This window comes from Indicator indicator, chromosome 1 (assembly GCF_027791375.1).
Source record: "Indicator indicator isolate 239-I01 chromosome 1, UM_Iind_1.1, whole genome shotgun sequence".
NCBI lineage: Eukaryota > Metazoa > Chordata > Aves > Piciformes > Indicatoridae > Indicator > Indicator indicator.
Genome location: NC_072010.1, coordinates 124,582,858 through 124,598,241, shown reverse-complemented (window position 1 = coordinate 124,598,241; position 15,384 = coordinate 124,582,858). Strand labels below are relative to the sequence as shown.

The 15,384-nt window shown below is 38.5% G+C and overlaps 1 protein-coding gene across 2 annotated transcripts in view; it reads left to right on the top strand.

The window, feature by feature from the left end:
* The window catches only part of GK (glycerol kinase), a 33,189-nt gene extending 19,489 nt beyond the window's left edge, over positions 1-13,700 (top strand). For both annotated transcript variants that reach the window (XM_054384020.1, XM_054384028.1), the window contains 7 exons: positions 19-97; positions 1,901-1,997; positions 3,628-3,712; positions 8,254-8,374; positions 10,540-10,683; positions 11,690-11,770; positions 13,609-13,700. In XM_054384020.1, coding sequence (XP_054239995.1) covers positions 19-97; positions 1,901-1,997; positions 3,628-3,712; positions 8,254-8,374; positions 10,540-10,683; positions 11,690-11,770; positions 13,609-13,700 — 699 coding nt within the window. The remainder of the gene's footprint in view (positions 1-18; positions 98-1,900; positions 1,998-3,627; positions 3,713-8,253; positions 8,375-10,539; positions 10,684-11,689; positions 11,771-13,608) is intronic.
* The last annotated feature ends 1,684 nt before the right edge of the window (positions 13,701-15,384 follow it).

The following is a 15,384-nucleotide window of genomic DNA, read 5'->3' as shown; positions in this document are numbered from 1 at the left end:
TGACTCTGTTTCCTTCAGGGATCTGTGGCAATAGCTGGTGCTGTTATTCGCTGGCTGAGGGACAATCTAGGTATTCTCAAGACTTCACAGGAAATTGGTAAGTATTCACCATTGGGAGCTGTTCAGTGTTTTGTTTTCTTTTCCAGTGTCTTGATGACTTCAATGTTGAATGAAAGTTCAACATATTCAAGTAAAGAGAAGATGAAAGATGCATGTGTTTTGCTGTGCTTGAACAATCTGGGTTGCATCCATTAAATCACTATGTATTGATACATGTATTTCATACACTGTATCAATACAGTCTTCGAAAACCTTTGTCAGGTTTGTTAGGAAGATACTAAACTTAGAGTGCATTCCCTGGTTTCCTAGAATACTGAATTTTCCAGAGTCAAGATTATTTACGTCTCTATGACAGAAGCCAGAGCATATTTGATCCTAAACTTAAATATTCATCCTTTCGTCAATATGATCTACATATGCAGTGGTTTATGTGGAATGTTCCATATCCATAGGGTTAAGGAACTCAGTTTGCAAAGATGCCCCTTGAAGGAATTGTGGAGGATGGTAATCTATTTTGGCTAAGAATACAGTAATCCTTTAGCATTTGGGTAGCTGATGTTCTCAGTTTTGTTTGAAACGAAACAAGCTGGTGTGTGACATTTTAAAAACTAAGAATATACCAAACTTTGAAAAAGGAGAAAAATATTGGAAGCATGCAAGTGTAGCAGTTTGGAACTGACTGATTTAATGAGATTTAGGATTAAAAAGCAATTCATTATGTATTTTTAATGATTTGACACCTTATTCAAAAGTGGAAAAAATAGAATTCAAATTTTACATAAAACTTCGAAGATTAAGCAAAAACTTAAAACATCAGTCTATTTTTCTGTAAGAAAGCTGTGCAAGTCCTAGAGAAAAGTATAAAGTACAGCCACATGAATTAGCTAGCTGTTGAAACACTATAGTACCTCTTGGCTTTACAAGTTTGACCAAACCTCTGGATGGTTTGGGTTTCAAGACCTTTAATCCTTTCAGTGATTTTAAAGTCATGTGGGACTCCATCATTTCTTTATGTTTCCCTGAATATGTCCCTGTTTCTCCCTTCACTCTTTTCCTAAGTAGAGCTGTATGAAGCTACCATTTTAAAAAGATTTTTTAAATAAGTTTTCCTACTTCTTTTCTCTATTGCTGTACTTCTCTCATTAATGAAAATAAGAAATTTACAGAAGCTGAAAAAAAACACCTACTATGCAGTTTTTTATTATATGAAGAAGCTGCACATTATTTCTTTTGCAGTTTTAGGTATTTTAATATAATTTTTTAAATTACAAATATTTTAATATTAGTTGAGATATACAAAGTCATTACTCAGACATTAAAAAATCCTTCAGATTTCCTTGTAGCTGGCCTTGTGATTATATGTGTAAGGTGAGAATCTAGATCTCTAAATCCATTTGAATTTAATGGGAATTTAGTTCTCAACTCCCTTTGGTCTTGATCCCATTTTACTTGCTTGCCTGGACTTGAATGCAAGTCAAGTGTGACCTTTTGGACTGCTTTAAAGCTTGCATTCTTTACCCACAGGATACCACTTGAAAACCTTAAAGAATCTAGATCAGAATGCTGAGTACATGATTTGGTGTTTTGGGTTTGATTTTTCATTTTACATTTCCCACACCTCTCTATGGCCCACATTCCATTTATATTATTGCAAATGGACAAGTAATTAATGAGGAGCAGAGTGCTACAGATCATTGCATGTGGCTTGGTTTCTTTTTGTAGCTACCTAATGTATTCTGAAGATTTTCCTTATTTAAATCATAAGACCTTTAAGTGTCGTGTTTAAGTTTTAGTACAGTTGTGAAGAGCTAAGTGAAGACTCTTTCTCTGTGTGCATTAGAAAAACTGGCCGCGGAAGCAGGGACCTCTTATGGCTGCTACTTTGTGCCAGCATTTTCAGGACTGTATGCACCATACTGGGAACCCAGTGCAAGGGGGTAAGGATCTGACTAAACACTCTATTTGCAGGGAGATTTAATGAGTTTGCAAATATTTTCACTGGTTCTTCCAAGTATGTCCTTTGATGTGCCTCTGATGTGTGGTATCTTCAAGCAACCACTGTGTTTCTCTTCTGTACTTAATCTGTTCAAAACAGCAACTGCTACTGGAAGAAGAAGGATTAGCTAGCTCAACTGCTCTCTCCTCTCTCTGAAACCCAAGAAAAAAAAAAAAAAAGGAAGCAAGGAACAGGAAAAACTTCTGGGTTAGATTGTGTGTTTTGCAGGACAAGTACAATATAGTTGTCTTGTTCTTGCCAGTAACAGGACCAGCGGGGTTTTTTTTGTTCAGACATTTCTAATTCTGAAAGGATTTTCTTCTTGCTAAACAGAAAGAGGAGGTCAGCACACATGCAAGCTGTCAGACAACAGAAGTGAAAGTGAAGAGTTTAGTGCTGATGAGGTTTTTTTAAACTCAGTTACTCATGGCTGCTGCTTTCACTGTCTCAAATGATACAGGCTAATTTATTCCTCTTCCCTTCTCCCTTCCTCTTCCCTTAAGTCCAGCTTTCTTTCCAGTTTGTTGAACACCCCTTTCTCCTCTCCTTCCAATCCCTTTCCTGGTTGTTATGGCTTAACTAGCTGATACTAGTTAGAACTGCTTGTTCAAACAATAACCTTCTATTTGTCTTTCCTCCTGTTGTGAGCTTGGCTACTGTTGCTGGAATCACAACATGGACATCACAGAAGCATAACACATTTGAATATGAAATGACTTTCCTAAAGTGAGAAAATAAATATTAAGGAATATCTAGTTCCTAATGTTTTAAGTAATTACATCTTTAGAAGTTAGATGTTCTTCATATGTAAGAAAGAAAAAAAATCTTTGTGTTAAATGTTTTTACATTTTTTAAGATCACAGTGCTTTACTTTGTGAACGTTAAAAGTGATCTTTGGAATGGCAACAACTGAAAATGTCCTCTAATATCTTTGAACTTGCATTTATCCAGCACCATATGTACATTTCTGTGTAGTACACCACATCCTCAGATGTTGAAATAGAATAAAAGGATGATTATTTGCTCCACAGTTCATAGTACACTGACAGAATTCAGCTTACTCGTGGTTAGATGTAGCATAATTACCATATCAATAAATCTCTGTGAAGGTGCAAAAGCAGCTACTGAATAGAACATATTGAAAACAATTTGAGGCACTTAGAACACAGTACCGACCTAGCTGGGCTTTTCCTTAAGAACTGAAAGCACTAGAAAATTTATCAAGATTTTAGTGATTATATTATTTTTTTAAAAGAAAAATCAGCCTTAATGATACATTTCCTCTTGTTAAAGGAAGATAAAAATTTGGTTGTCTCTCTCTGAGTGTGAACCTATCTGCATGCAGACTGGCAATAAAATTTTAAAATTTTGGCAGTTGTATTGATTGGACAGTGAATGCATATCTGCCAGGAAAACAGAGATGAGAGAATCTATCAAAGAGAAACAATCTTTTAAATATTAAAAATCAGTCCTCATACAGTGGAACTGAATGAGCTTTGAGTTAGAAGGCTGAGGTGTGAAGTAACAGTGTAAAAAAAATACCTCCTAACTGTTTTTTTTCTCTCCAACAGTATCATCTGTGGCCTTACTCAGTTTACAAATAAAAACCACATCGCCTTTGCTGCACTAGAAGCAGTCTGCTTTCAAACACGAGAGGTAAAGGCAAATTGGACCTAAATTAATTGTAAATTTGTATGCTAACAGGGGCTGCAGCTCTTCAGAAAGAGGGAGGGTTGAAAAGATTTAATGAAGATTAATCATATGCTTTATATTGTACTTGGATATTACTCTTCTCTTTCTGTGGTGCTAATGTTGAAAAATTGTTCCTATGGGCTTAGCTGCAATGATTTGGTTGGGTCATGCATTATTTTGGGGTGGCAATGCTGCTTTTTTATCATCGCTTAAAATAAGGTGAATGTACTTTGGAAGTGTTTTGAGCAGCAGAACAGAGACATTGAAGTAACAAGGCTGGTGCTCTAAGAAGTTGCCTGAATATAGGAGATTACAGACACCAGCCTCTGAGATCAGGCTCCAGAGCCAACCTGTCCCCGCAGCAGCTGGGCAGAGCAGCAGAGACTGGTGGATGGGGTCTCTTTGTTCCCGAAGCTTGGTTACACGTGGTGAGCGGATCAAGCCCCCTTGCCAAGCCAGCTGATCTGGCAAGAGAGGCAGGTGAGGAGTGAGCAGAGCCACAGCCTCAGCAGGCTCTTTAAACACCCTCTGAACTGATCGTAGGGTCAGATTGCAGAGACCAGCCTCAAAAATCAGCCCCTGGAGCCAAACCCCGCCCGCGGCAGCTTGGTACAGCAGCAGAAATAGGTGAACAGGGTCTTGGTTTTTATCCTCGAAGCTGGGTTACACGTGGTGAGCAGAGCAACCCCCTGCACCCAGCTTGCTGATCTTGAGAGAGAGGCAGACGAGGCACAGGTAGAGCTGCAGCCGCAGCAGGTTATTTAAATGGTCCCAGGTGTGATGAGAGCAGTGAAGGGGAAAAGGACCGGGGGATCATAGTGGATGGAAGGGAGGGGATGGGGAAGAGGGGCAGAGATGTTGCCCTCTGTGTTAAGAATTGGATTGAATGTGAAGAGATGTCCTTAAAGAATAGCCATAAGCAGGTCAAAAGCTTCTGGGTAGTATTTAGAGCCTTCTGGTCAGAGTCTGCTACAGGTCTCCAGTCAAGAGGAGCCTGTTGATGAAGCATTTCTTCTCCAGCTACAAGGAGGCTTCACATTCAAAGGCTCTCTTTCTGCTGGGGGTCATCAACCACCCCAACACTTGCTGGACAAATAACACAGTGAGATGCAGGCAATCCAGGAGGCTCCTGGAATGCCTTGGCAATAACTTCTTGAGACAAGAAATACATAGCCCTACCTGAAGAGATGCAATACTGGATCTGTTGGTCACCAGTGCAGGTGAGCTCATCAGGGACGTCAAGACGGGAGGCAGCCTAGACTGCGATGTTCATCCACTGGTGGAATTCACACAACTAAGGGACACAAATCAGTCCAGAAGCACAGTCAGGACCCTGAATTTCAGAAAGCAAACTTCCCACTCTTCAGGAAGTTAGTCAGTAGGACCTCCTGGGAAACAATTTCCAGCAACAAGGGAGCAGAACAGAGCTGGCAGATCTTTGAGGACATGTTCCATAGAATGCAAGAGATCTCGATTCCCAGGTGTAAGAAGTCTAGCAAGGAAGGGAAGAGAACACTATGGCTGAGTTGAGACCTGCTGCTGGTCAAGCTAAAAGGCAAGAAAGAGCTGCACAGGCAGTGGAAGCAGGGACAGGTATCCTGGGAAGAGTATAGAGATGCTGCCTGATTGTGTAGGGATGAGGTCAGGAAGGCCAGGGCACAGTTAGAGCTGAACTCAGCCAGGGATGCAAAGAATAACAAGAAGGGCTTCTCCAGGTACATCAATGTACAATGAAAAAAGGAAGGATAAAGTAAATATACCCCCTCTGATGAACAAGAATGGTGAGCTAGTAACAACAGATGAGGAAAAGGCTAAGTTTCTCAAAAACCTTTTAAACTAATTCTTCACTGGCAACCTCTTTCCCAGCACCTTACAAGTTAAAAAACTGCAAAGTGGGCATAAGGACAGCAAAGTCCCTCCCATGTTAAGACCAGATTTGTGACCACCTAAGGAACCTGAACCTGAACGAGTCTATGGGACCTGATGAGATGCATCCCAGAGTCTTGAAAGAATCAGTATTGTCTGCTGTGGTGGAGATAGCTTATGTTGCTTCTGGTATGCAAGGACAAAAAAGAGTTTAAGCAAGACAGCAGCAAACACACCAAGTGAAATCTGGGTTCACTTCATGCCCATCACATCTTCTGTTGCCTTAGCTGACGTTCTGCAAGAGCAACCCTGCATTCTCACAGAAGAAATGAATTCTCCAACCAAATCAAGGGGGTTGATAACAGTATGTTCAGAGCATTGAAATCTTTGTATCAAAATCAACTATCAATTTACATTCCCTGTGTTCCATAGAAATACAGGAGAAAATGAAGTCCCTATAACCCAAAGGACAGCAGTCTCAGACTTGAATTTGATAGCGTGTTTTAAAACTGCTCCTGTGTAAACATACTGAGTTTTAAAATAACACCCAGATAAAACCATGTGAAAGGAGGAAAACAGCTTGCTGTTTCTGTAGTGACAGAGGGTGAAGAATGCTCGTATGGCAAAAGACCTGCCAGAAATGTCACCCAGACATCTGCTTTGGAAGCTGTTGGTCTCTGAGTCTTTAAAAAGTTGTAAAGGAGCTTGGAAGTGGCATATATCAGTGATTCTGGTAATAGAAGTCAGGTTAAAATTACAGGAAACTAAGCTGATAGTCTAGTTGGTTGTTTGTGTCTCTCTTTCCTTGTCTCTCTTCCCATCCATTCCCTCTCATGTGACAGCCCAATGAACTTTCCAGCAGAAAATTATCCCTCTTTTTGCTGGGCTGGTTTTCTGCTGGATTAGTGGCCTCAGCTGCCTTGCAGAGAAGTATAGTAAATGTCAGAATGAGAGACAGGGCATGTGGCTGGAGTAGGAAGGAGAAGAATAAAGCTCTCAGACTGAGTGAGGGTAAAGTTAACTGTTTTGATCAAATCTATTACTTCCCTGTACTTTACTCACTGTCTTTGTAGCACAGTGAGAGGAGTATGCAATCAGGTCTCTGGACACACTTAAATTAACAGATTAATTCCTGGTGACACAGGTAGAACATATGTACATATTTAAAAGACACATTTTTTCTGTTTTGTCAGAAACAAAGTTCTTTCTTTTTAAATCCAGTTGAAATTGAAGTCTTTTGTATGCTGCAGGAAAACCCTCACATTTCATGTTCATTGGAGTTTTTGCTTGGTTTACGGTACCATTCAATCCCAAATCTCTGTTCCTTGTTACTCAGAAAGCTCATTCCTTGTGCAGGCAGATGACTCTTGTCATGTTTATCTTTCCAGGAGGCATCATGGAAAATCAATCCATTTTTAAATTCCAGGAACTGTACAGTGCTTTCATTAGAGAAAACATAGACTCTTAGATACCTTCATCCAACCTCAGTACATTAGAAATACCAGTAGCATGATCTTGATTTGTTTTGTTCCTTCATCCTTTCCTGATTTCTAGCATTCTTTATTTTTTTAATCTCTGCTGAGTGCATAGTATTATCCAACATGGTCTTGCACAGTGGTAAACAAAGCCAGAACCTCCAGCACTGTATGTGTGCAAAGATGAGATTAAGAGGTGTTGCTGAAGTTCTCACTGCTAAAAAAGGCAAGTGAAGTCAGCACAGACCAACTTAAAATGATACATGTGAAGGAAGCAAATGGTGGAGAGCAGTACTAGCTTAGTACTGCCAGCAAACTTTGTTGCTCTGCTATGGATTCTCTTTCCCAGGTTATTTCTAGTGCACTGAGCAGTGCAGGCCCATGGACAGATGTTGCCACCATGACAACTGGCCTTTTACCTTCTATTAACCATTATTTATCATGTGGTAATTCATTTAATTGCTTGAAAGATGTTTTTTGGAAAAGGGACCTTGCTGACTTACTTGCTGGGAACAGGTAGAATCTTTTCATCTTTCTGTATGGTTTTTACTACCTTACAAGCCAAACATTTTTTTATTTTTTTTTTAAACGTGTTGACTTTTCCTGGTAAGAATTGGCATAACTGATGGCTTTGTGAACTACGAAACAGCACAGAGTGTGTCTTTTTCATGGTCTGTGTTGCTTTGCTATTTAAAGCTGAGGATGCCACTGCTTACCGCAGAGGGGGTTGCACTAGATGACCTTTGATGTCCCTTCCCAGACCATTCCATGAGTCTATGATTTTCAGGGAAACCCTCTGAAAAAAACATATCTCTAGGTATCAGTGAATTAAATGCTCTATTTTTTGTTAATTATCTTTTGTGAACACTTTAACAATTTTCATTCATTTTCAGCTGTCCTCTGTGCAAAAAAGAAGGAAACATGAGTTTACAAAATATTGCACTGACAGTTTATATTTGAAGCCTTGCCTTGTGTGATGTAAAATTCACAATTGCTCTTTCAGAACAGTTCAACATTCAGCAGCTTCTCTTGAAGTGTATTCCAGGTTGCCTGTTCAAAACATTTGCATTTTTCAGTTCTTTAATGGTGAATTATCATTAGTTTACAAAGGGCATCATGGATTTCTCTGCAATTAAATCTTAACATATATTGTTCTTACTTAAGCTTTTAGATGCCATAAACAAGGACTGTGGGATACCACTAAATCAGCTACAAGTAGACGGGGGAATGACCAATAACAAAGTCCTCATGCAACTCCAATCAGACATTCTCTGTATTCCAGTAGGTAAGATGACTTTACAACTGCTGTTTTGTTTAAAGCTGAAAGCAGCATTGGTTTGTAATGGCTGATTATAGTTTGCCCTAATGAGGGCAAATTGGATGCCATGCTCTGTTGTTATTGCTGGTCTTTTTCTACTGCTTGAGAATGTTGGGGTGGTTTTGTATAGAAAAAGTTTTTAGATTTTTCATCTAGTTTTTAGTTTCTTTTTTCACTGATATTTCTTGGGTTGAAATGCTACTGCACTATCTATGATGGCATTGAACTTTGTTGTACCAATTTCTAAGCATCTAACAATTTTAAAAGAAAGATACGGACATGCTAGAATGTGTCCAGAGAAGGGCCGTGATGATGATGATCAGAGGGCTGGAGCTCCTCTCCTATGAAGACAGGCTGCCAGAGCAGGGGTTGTTCAGTTTGGAGAAGAGAAGGTTCTAAGGAGACGTTATTGTGGCCTTCCAGTATCTGAAGGGTGCCTACAGTAAAGCTGGTGAGGGACTTTTTAGGGTGTTGGGTAGTGATAGGACTAGGGGCAACAGATCCAAGCTGGAGGGGAGATTTAGATTAGAAGTCAGGAAGAAATTCTTCACCATAAGGGTGGTAAGACACTGAAACAGGTTACCCAAAGAGGTGATGGAAGCCTCATCCCTGGAAGTTTTTAAGGCCAGGTTGGATGTGGCTCTGGGCAACCTGATCTAGTGGAAAGTGTCCCTGCCCATGGCAGGGAGTTGGAACTAGATGATCCTTGAGGTCTCTTCCAACCTGGACAATTCTTATGATTCTATGAAATTAACACTCTACTGCAACAGCTGGCCCTCAGAGTCTTGCTCAGAGATAAATCAGGACTTTACACCTCCATTGTTCACATTTTGCTCTTGCATTTCAGTGAATAGCAAATACCCTTTTTTCTGTTTCCTTTGCCTGCACAAAGTTTTATTTCATTTACAGTGTAACAGAAGACCCACAAAACATGTCCATTCCATTTCCTCCCACAGCAGCAATGAAGAAGGGAATGGAGGTTACAACAAAAGTGGGGGGAATCTTGCAGCCATTTTTCTTGGCATATATAACATGAAATACAAGCCCAAATGGAGCTGTTCCTCTCTGAGACAAAAGGAAATACTACTGATCTAACAGCAGTTTTAGCATTGCTGTTAGAATTCATTTTAGAAAGGATCATATGGCACAGAAGTCCCCTAGAATAATGAAAAGAGGATTGTAGCTTTTGAAGGATGTGTTCCAATATGCTAAAGCTCTTTAAAGACCTTAATTGAAACCTGGGGCATTTCAGTACCAGTGAAAAAGATGCGTCTTTCTGAAGACACATTTTAACACCTGCAGTAGATCTCAAGTTGCTGACTACTGTAAGCTATATGTTATCATTCCTAAGGATGCAATGTGTCTACTGAGTAATGCCAAGATATTGCACATCTCCATCTGTACTGAAGACTTACAGTTTGCTATATAAATATAGTAATCTAGCCTCACATGCAGCCTCTAGAAAATTGTTTTGAGAAATATTGTGTTGCCTTTTATGCATATATGTGAGACACTTCAGTGGTAAGTTTGTAACTCTTGAGATACTAGAGCTTGCCTTTAATAATAAGTAAAGGCTCATGCTATCAGTGCAGATACATAGTTAGCAGGCAGTTCTAGAGTTAAGGGAACAGATTTACCTTTGACATTTGGGAGTGGGATGGTCTTCTATAATGTCTATAAGGCAAACAAGATAGTAAGTACAGGTATTTAGCCTCCTTGAACATGCCTTTTCTAAGTATAAATGCTTTTGATAACACAATATCTAGGGCACGGGAACAAGACTGATAAGTTATCCAGTGATCACTGCTTTGAGGAGAGAAGGAGTACTGTAAGGAGACTGAAGGTTGAGTTCACTAACCCTGTCATTGCTATGAAAATTGGCAATTGCATGATTCAGTCTTGAAGAAAGTAGTGATCCTTGATATTTCAAACACTTGAACAACTTGTTGCTGAAGTTAACCTCATAACAATGTCAATGACGATAAAATGAGTTCTGCAGTTGGTGAACTTAAAGGAAGCACATAGCGGTGTAGAAAATAGAGATTTCTAGATACATGTATAAATCTTTACTTCTGATGCCATCAAGGTGACTTTTGTTAAAAATCATCATGGCCTTCTCTGATTTACCTCAGTAAAGCCATCAATGCCTGAAACAACAGCTCTAGGAGCTGCTATGGCAGCAGGAGCTGCAGAAGGAGTTGGAATTTGGAGTCTGAATCCTGGAGATTTGACAGCAGTGACATGTGAACGATTTGAACCACAGATCAACCCAGAGGGTAAAGCTCTCATATTATCTAACAAGTTGAAACTTCGTGGTTTATGTCCAACAGATCAAGATTCTTTTTTCTTTGTTGCAGACTAACATACTGATACAAAACCAGCTATATATATGTATAAATATCCTTACAAATATTGAAGATCACCTTTGCACTGTTTGTTTTAGAGAAAAGTGCATTTCACTTGGTTAATTTTGTCCAATTATTAACTAGTAAGAAGTGATTAAAATAACAAAACGCCACAGAGGAATGTGTTAGAATTTTTTATTTCTTATTTTTGAAAGAAACTTGGCCCTGGGCATTAAGAGTTAATAGCTTTTGATTTATAGAAAGTATAATTAAAGAAACCTCAAAAGGTTTTTACTGGAAAGATGTCTTCTCAAGCTCCTGTGCATTTGTGAGTTTTCACAGATGTAGAAAGGACAAACTGACTGGTTTGGGGAGACTTCTTTTGGATTTAAAAGCTTACACTAGTTGTTAGGGGTTCTTTAGCTAAGTTGTTTTCATCAGTTCCTAAGTGCTTCTAGAAATGGACTTGTCATAATTAATCCATGTGAGAGACAAATGCATTTTTGTCTTCGCATTTCTTAATTTTTGGTACAGAGTTTTGTCTTACCATTTTGATTATCATTAGTGCTATAATCCCTGCTTCAAGACAGCATTTTCAACACAGAACGGCTTCTACATGAATAACAACTGCTTTATTTTGTCCTACTTGTAAATCTTGTTGATGAACATGCAAAAAATTTTGCTTTTAAGGTTTGTTTCTCCTTACTGTGCATAACTGGGAGGGATTTGGCTATTTTATTTTGATTTGGGTTTTTTGTCTAGTAGTTTGTGGGGGTTTTTTTCCAGATGCATTTTATAGTACTTGTCATGGGCAGACAAACTATACTGTACAAGAAAAGTGGCAAGCTGATATTGGAGTCTTTGCTTCTAAAATACTTGTAGTTGTAATTGTATTCTCATTGAGAGGTTTTTCTGTTTGTTGATTTCTCCATTTCAGAAAGTGAGTTTCGCTATGCCAGATGGAAGAAAGCTGTGATGAAATCTATGGGCTGGGAGACCTCTGAAGGTTCTTCAAATGGTAAATCAGAAATTAATGCAGGTCGGGTGTTATTAATTAGCCACTGAGCCTAGGTAGTTAATGTTGAGTTCAGTGACCTTTTCTGCAAATACCTTCTCTGGCCTGTTCCAGTGATCTTTAAATTATTACTGAAAACTGTTGTGGAAACAAAGCAGGAAAATAGACAAGTAAGTCTTCCTCTTGAAAGGAGGGCACAAGCAGTATTTTTTAGGGCTCTAAAAGCAGAGGACATGAAGTCAAGACTAACTGCAGGCTTTGCAGAATAGCATCAGTTTTGAAAACTGTTGTGGAGATAAAGCAGGAAAATAGACATGTAGGTCTTCCTCCTGAAAGGAGGGCACAAGCAGTATCTTGTAGGGCTCTAAAAGCAGAGGACATGAAGTCAAAACTAACTGCAGGCTTTGCAGAATAGCATCAGTTTTGAAAACTGTTGTGGAGATAAAGCAGGAAAATAGACACGTAGGTCTTCCTCCTGAAAGGAGGGCACAAGCAGTATCTTGTAGGGCTCTAAAAGCAGAGGACATGAAGTCAAGACTAACTGCAGGCTTTGCAGAATAGCATTGGTTTACAAAAGAAAAAAAATCTTACCTAGAAAAGAGGTTCTAAGACAGTGCAGTGACTTCATAAACTTTCTTATATTAACATTTCATGTTGCCAAGGAAAAAAGTTTCATCCTATTGTTTTTCTTGCTATGTCTTTTTTTGCTTTATTGTTGGCTGTGTAGGAAGAAGGGATTGATAGCCACATCAAAATTGTTCAGCCACAAGGGCTAAGAGCAAGAAGTTATCATAAAGTGAAGGATTGCATAGACCTATTGTTCACACACAGAGAATATACAAACGCTTTTGAAGGGCTGAGAGCAAGATCTTGCTTTTGAAGTAGAGGGCTTTTTCATCTGCCATGTTTGAATAAAAACCTGCAGTCTTCTATGATCTAAAATTTATATTTCAGCACTATGTCAGGATAAGTTTTTAGTCCTGAATCATCCTCAACACATCATTTGAACTTTATCTTCACTTCCACTCCCCTTTTACTAGAAAAACTATTGGAATTAAAAGTGTTAGGTAAAGAATCCTCAAAATGTAAACTCCCCTCACAATCCACAGTTACAGACCTCAAGCTGCATGAACTCTCTTTATTGAAAGCTAAAGCTAAACTTTTCTTTTTACCATCCTATCTGTTCAGTTAAGTATTCTGTTTAATACCATGATTATGCAAACAATTCTGTCAAGACTGTTTGGAAAGAAAGTAGGTAACTTAGCATGAGGAACAAGATTTACTTCAGTATTGTCCATTATGATTTAGTAGCTTTACATCTAAACTGTCTGTTATGTATTCTAAAATGCCAACTGCTTGATGAGTATCTCACTTAGATATCATTATTTCCTTTTGAAGGATAGAAAATGCTGCCTTGCAGAAAACAAAACTAGATCTTGTTCTTCAGCTCATATGAAAACAGATGTGTTCATCAGAACTTACCCTCAGTGACTATCTGGTTTAGCACTGCAGGGAGAAATGTTATTTTCCTTAGTTGCTGCTTTGAAACTTTGTCTTCTGCCTACTAGGAGTATTTAAGATTGAAAAATGCTAGAAATGGGCTCAACCTAGATAGTGCTAATGGTGAAATCCAGACGTGAACTCTTACATTCAGAGTCTTTTTTTGAATTACCGTGGGGGTTATGCATAATTTCTTTTACTTCTTCTGCAAATGTCACTGCCTTTGTTTACTTTTTGCTGTTCAAATGATTTTTAACAAATATATTGCAATTTATATATATATATATATATTTCTTTTTTGATTTGCTTGACTGGAAACACCCTCCCCTGGATGACATCAGGTGACCCTAGTATCTTCTCTAGTCTGCCTTTGGGGTTTTTTATTATGAGTAGCATGATAATGTTTATCGGAGCAAAGTACGCCTCAGGTTAGTTGTTACTTGAACTAGATCACTTTAAAAGCTGTCTACACTAGTTTAAGTGTTGGGTTATTTTGTACTCCATCTGTTTCTTTTTAGCAAAAATGACTGATGCTTTTTGTTGTTCATGCACACGAGTGTTTGAGGGTGTGAATTAGCCATATGGTACCTAAGGGAACCATGTGAATGCCATCTCCAATTCATCCTCATGTGCCGTAATTTTGTAGTTGTGAGTGCATGTGAAACCTTGACCTCTCCCTTTGTCTACCTTCTGCAGACTGTGCACAGTTTATAAAAGGGATATAGGCTGGAGCAGCCTAGCAGAGTTTTGCATTGCCTGCAGTACAGTGTGCATTGCAGTTAGAATAAGGTTCCATCCTTTATCCTGCATTTCTTCTCATAATGCTAAACATTATTTTGAGGGTCTTGTTTAAGTAAGGTGAAGACTTTTCTTCTATCCACGAAAGGCTTCATGCATGCCTTTCATTTTTCTGGTCCTCTATTGTATGGTTAGAAATCTTTGTCTACTAAATCTATAGAATACTCTTTTTGTGCTGTGCTCTTGCTGGATAGGTGAATTCGTTTAGCATAAAGAGAAGAGACCCTTAAAGGCCTGTCTGCAAAACTGCAGAAAGGGACTGTGTGCATATGCAATGAAGATGCATCTTCAGCCTATTAATGTATGTTTTATTTTAAAAGAAAGTTCTTGGTGTGGATGACTGTTAGTTACTTGTGCCAGAAGTAAGCCATTTCATTAAGGTATTCTTATGGCAAGAGAGAGAAGTTTCTGTGGTGATGTCATTTGTTCTTTGTTGTCTTGTTTCATAATTTCATTCCAAAGAAAATACTTTACAGTATCACCATAGTTGCTGCTTAGTAAGCTTTTTGAGGGTGGTTGTGTAGTTCTCTTTCTTTGTTTTGGTTTTGGTTTGGTGAGATGGGTGGAGGGGTTGTTGATTAAACAGACAGTTAAGGATTCTTGCATGCTGCTGTGATGATGTGTTTGCATTTTCTGTCTACCCATTCAGCCTGAATTAACTATTTGATTACCATTTTTCTTGCATGGGAGAGTCTGAGCTTGTAGAATTAAAATCAGAATAAACAAGTGCTAGGCAAAACCAAATCAAACTGAACAAATGGATTGACATTAATTTACTAACTCTGAAATGTATCTCTGAATGAACACAATCTTGATTGTGAAGAATAGAATAAAATAAAACCAGCTGTGAATATGTGGGTAAATTTTTAACAAGTTGAACTAAGAAATCTGAATGTTAATTCCAGGGCAGGTTCTTCACTGCATGGAGGATATCTAAAGTAATCCAAAGATCAGCATTAAGTGGGCAGATAAGCAACTTAAATTCTGGGTTTATCACTTTTTCCAAATCAACTAATCATTAACCTGCATAGAAATATCTACACTTGCACTGCTGGAACTCATAAAAAAAAAAAAGATTATTCTTTTTCTCCCATCCCTAAGCTTGTCAATGCCTTTCTGACTCATAAGTGTAAAATTTATTCATCTTAATTCATTCTGGCCTTCAGACCCCATTTTTACCCTTGTTTTCAGGTAACAGTAACTATTGCTACTATAAAAATAGACACAGTTAATGTATATACCAGTATAATTACTTTATATATTGGTATATTATTTACATGATAAGATTGGGGACAGGAGAAGTTGCAAGAAATTTCCAG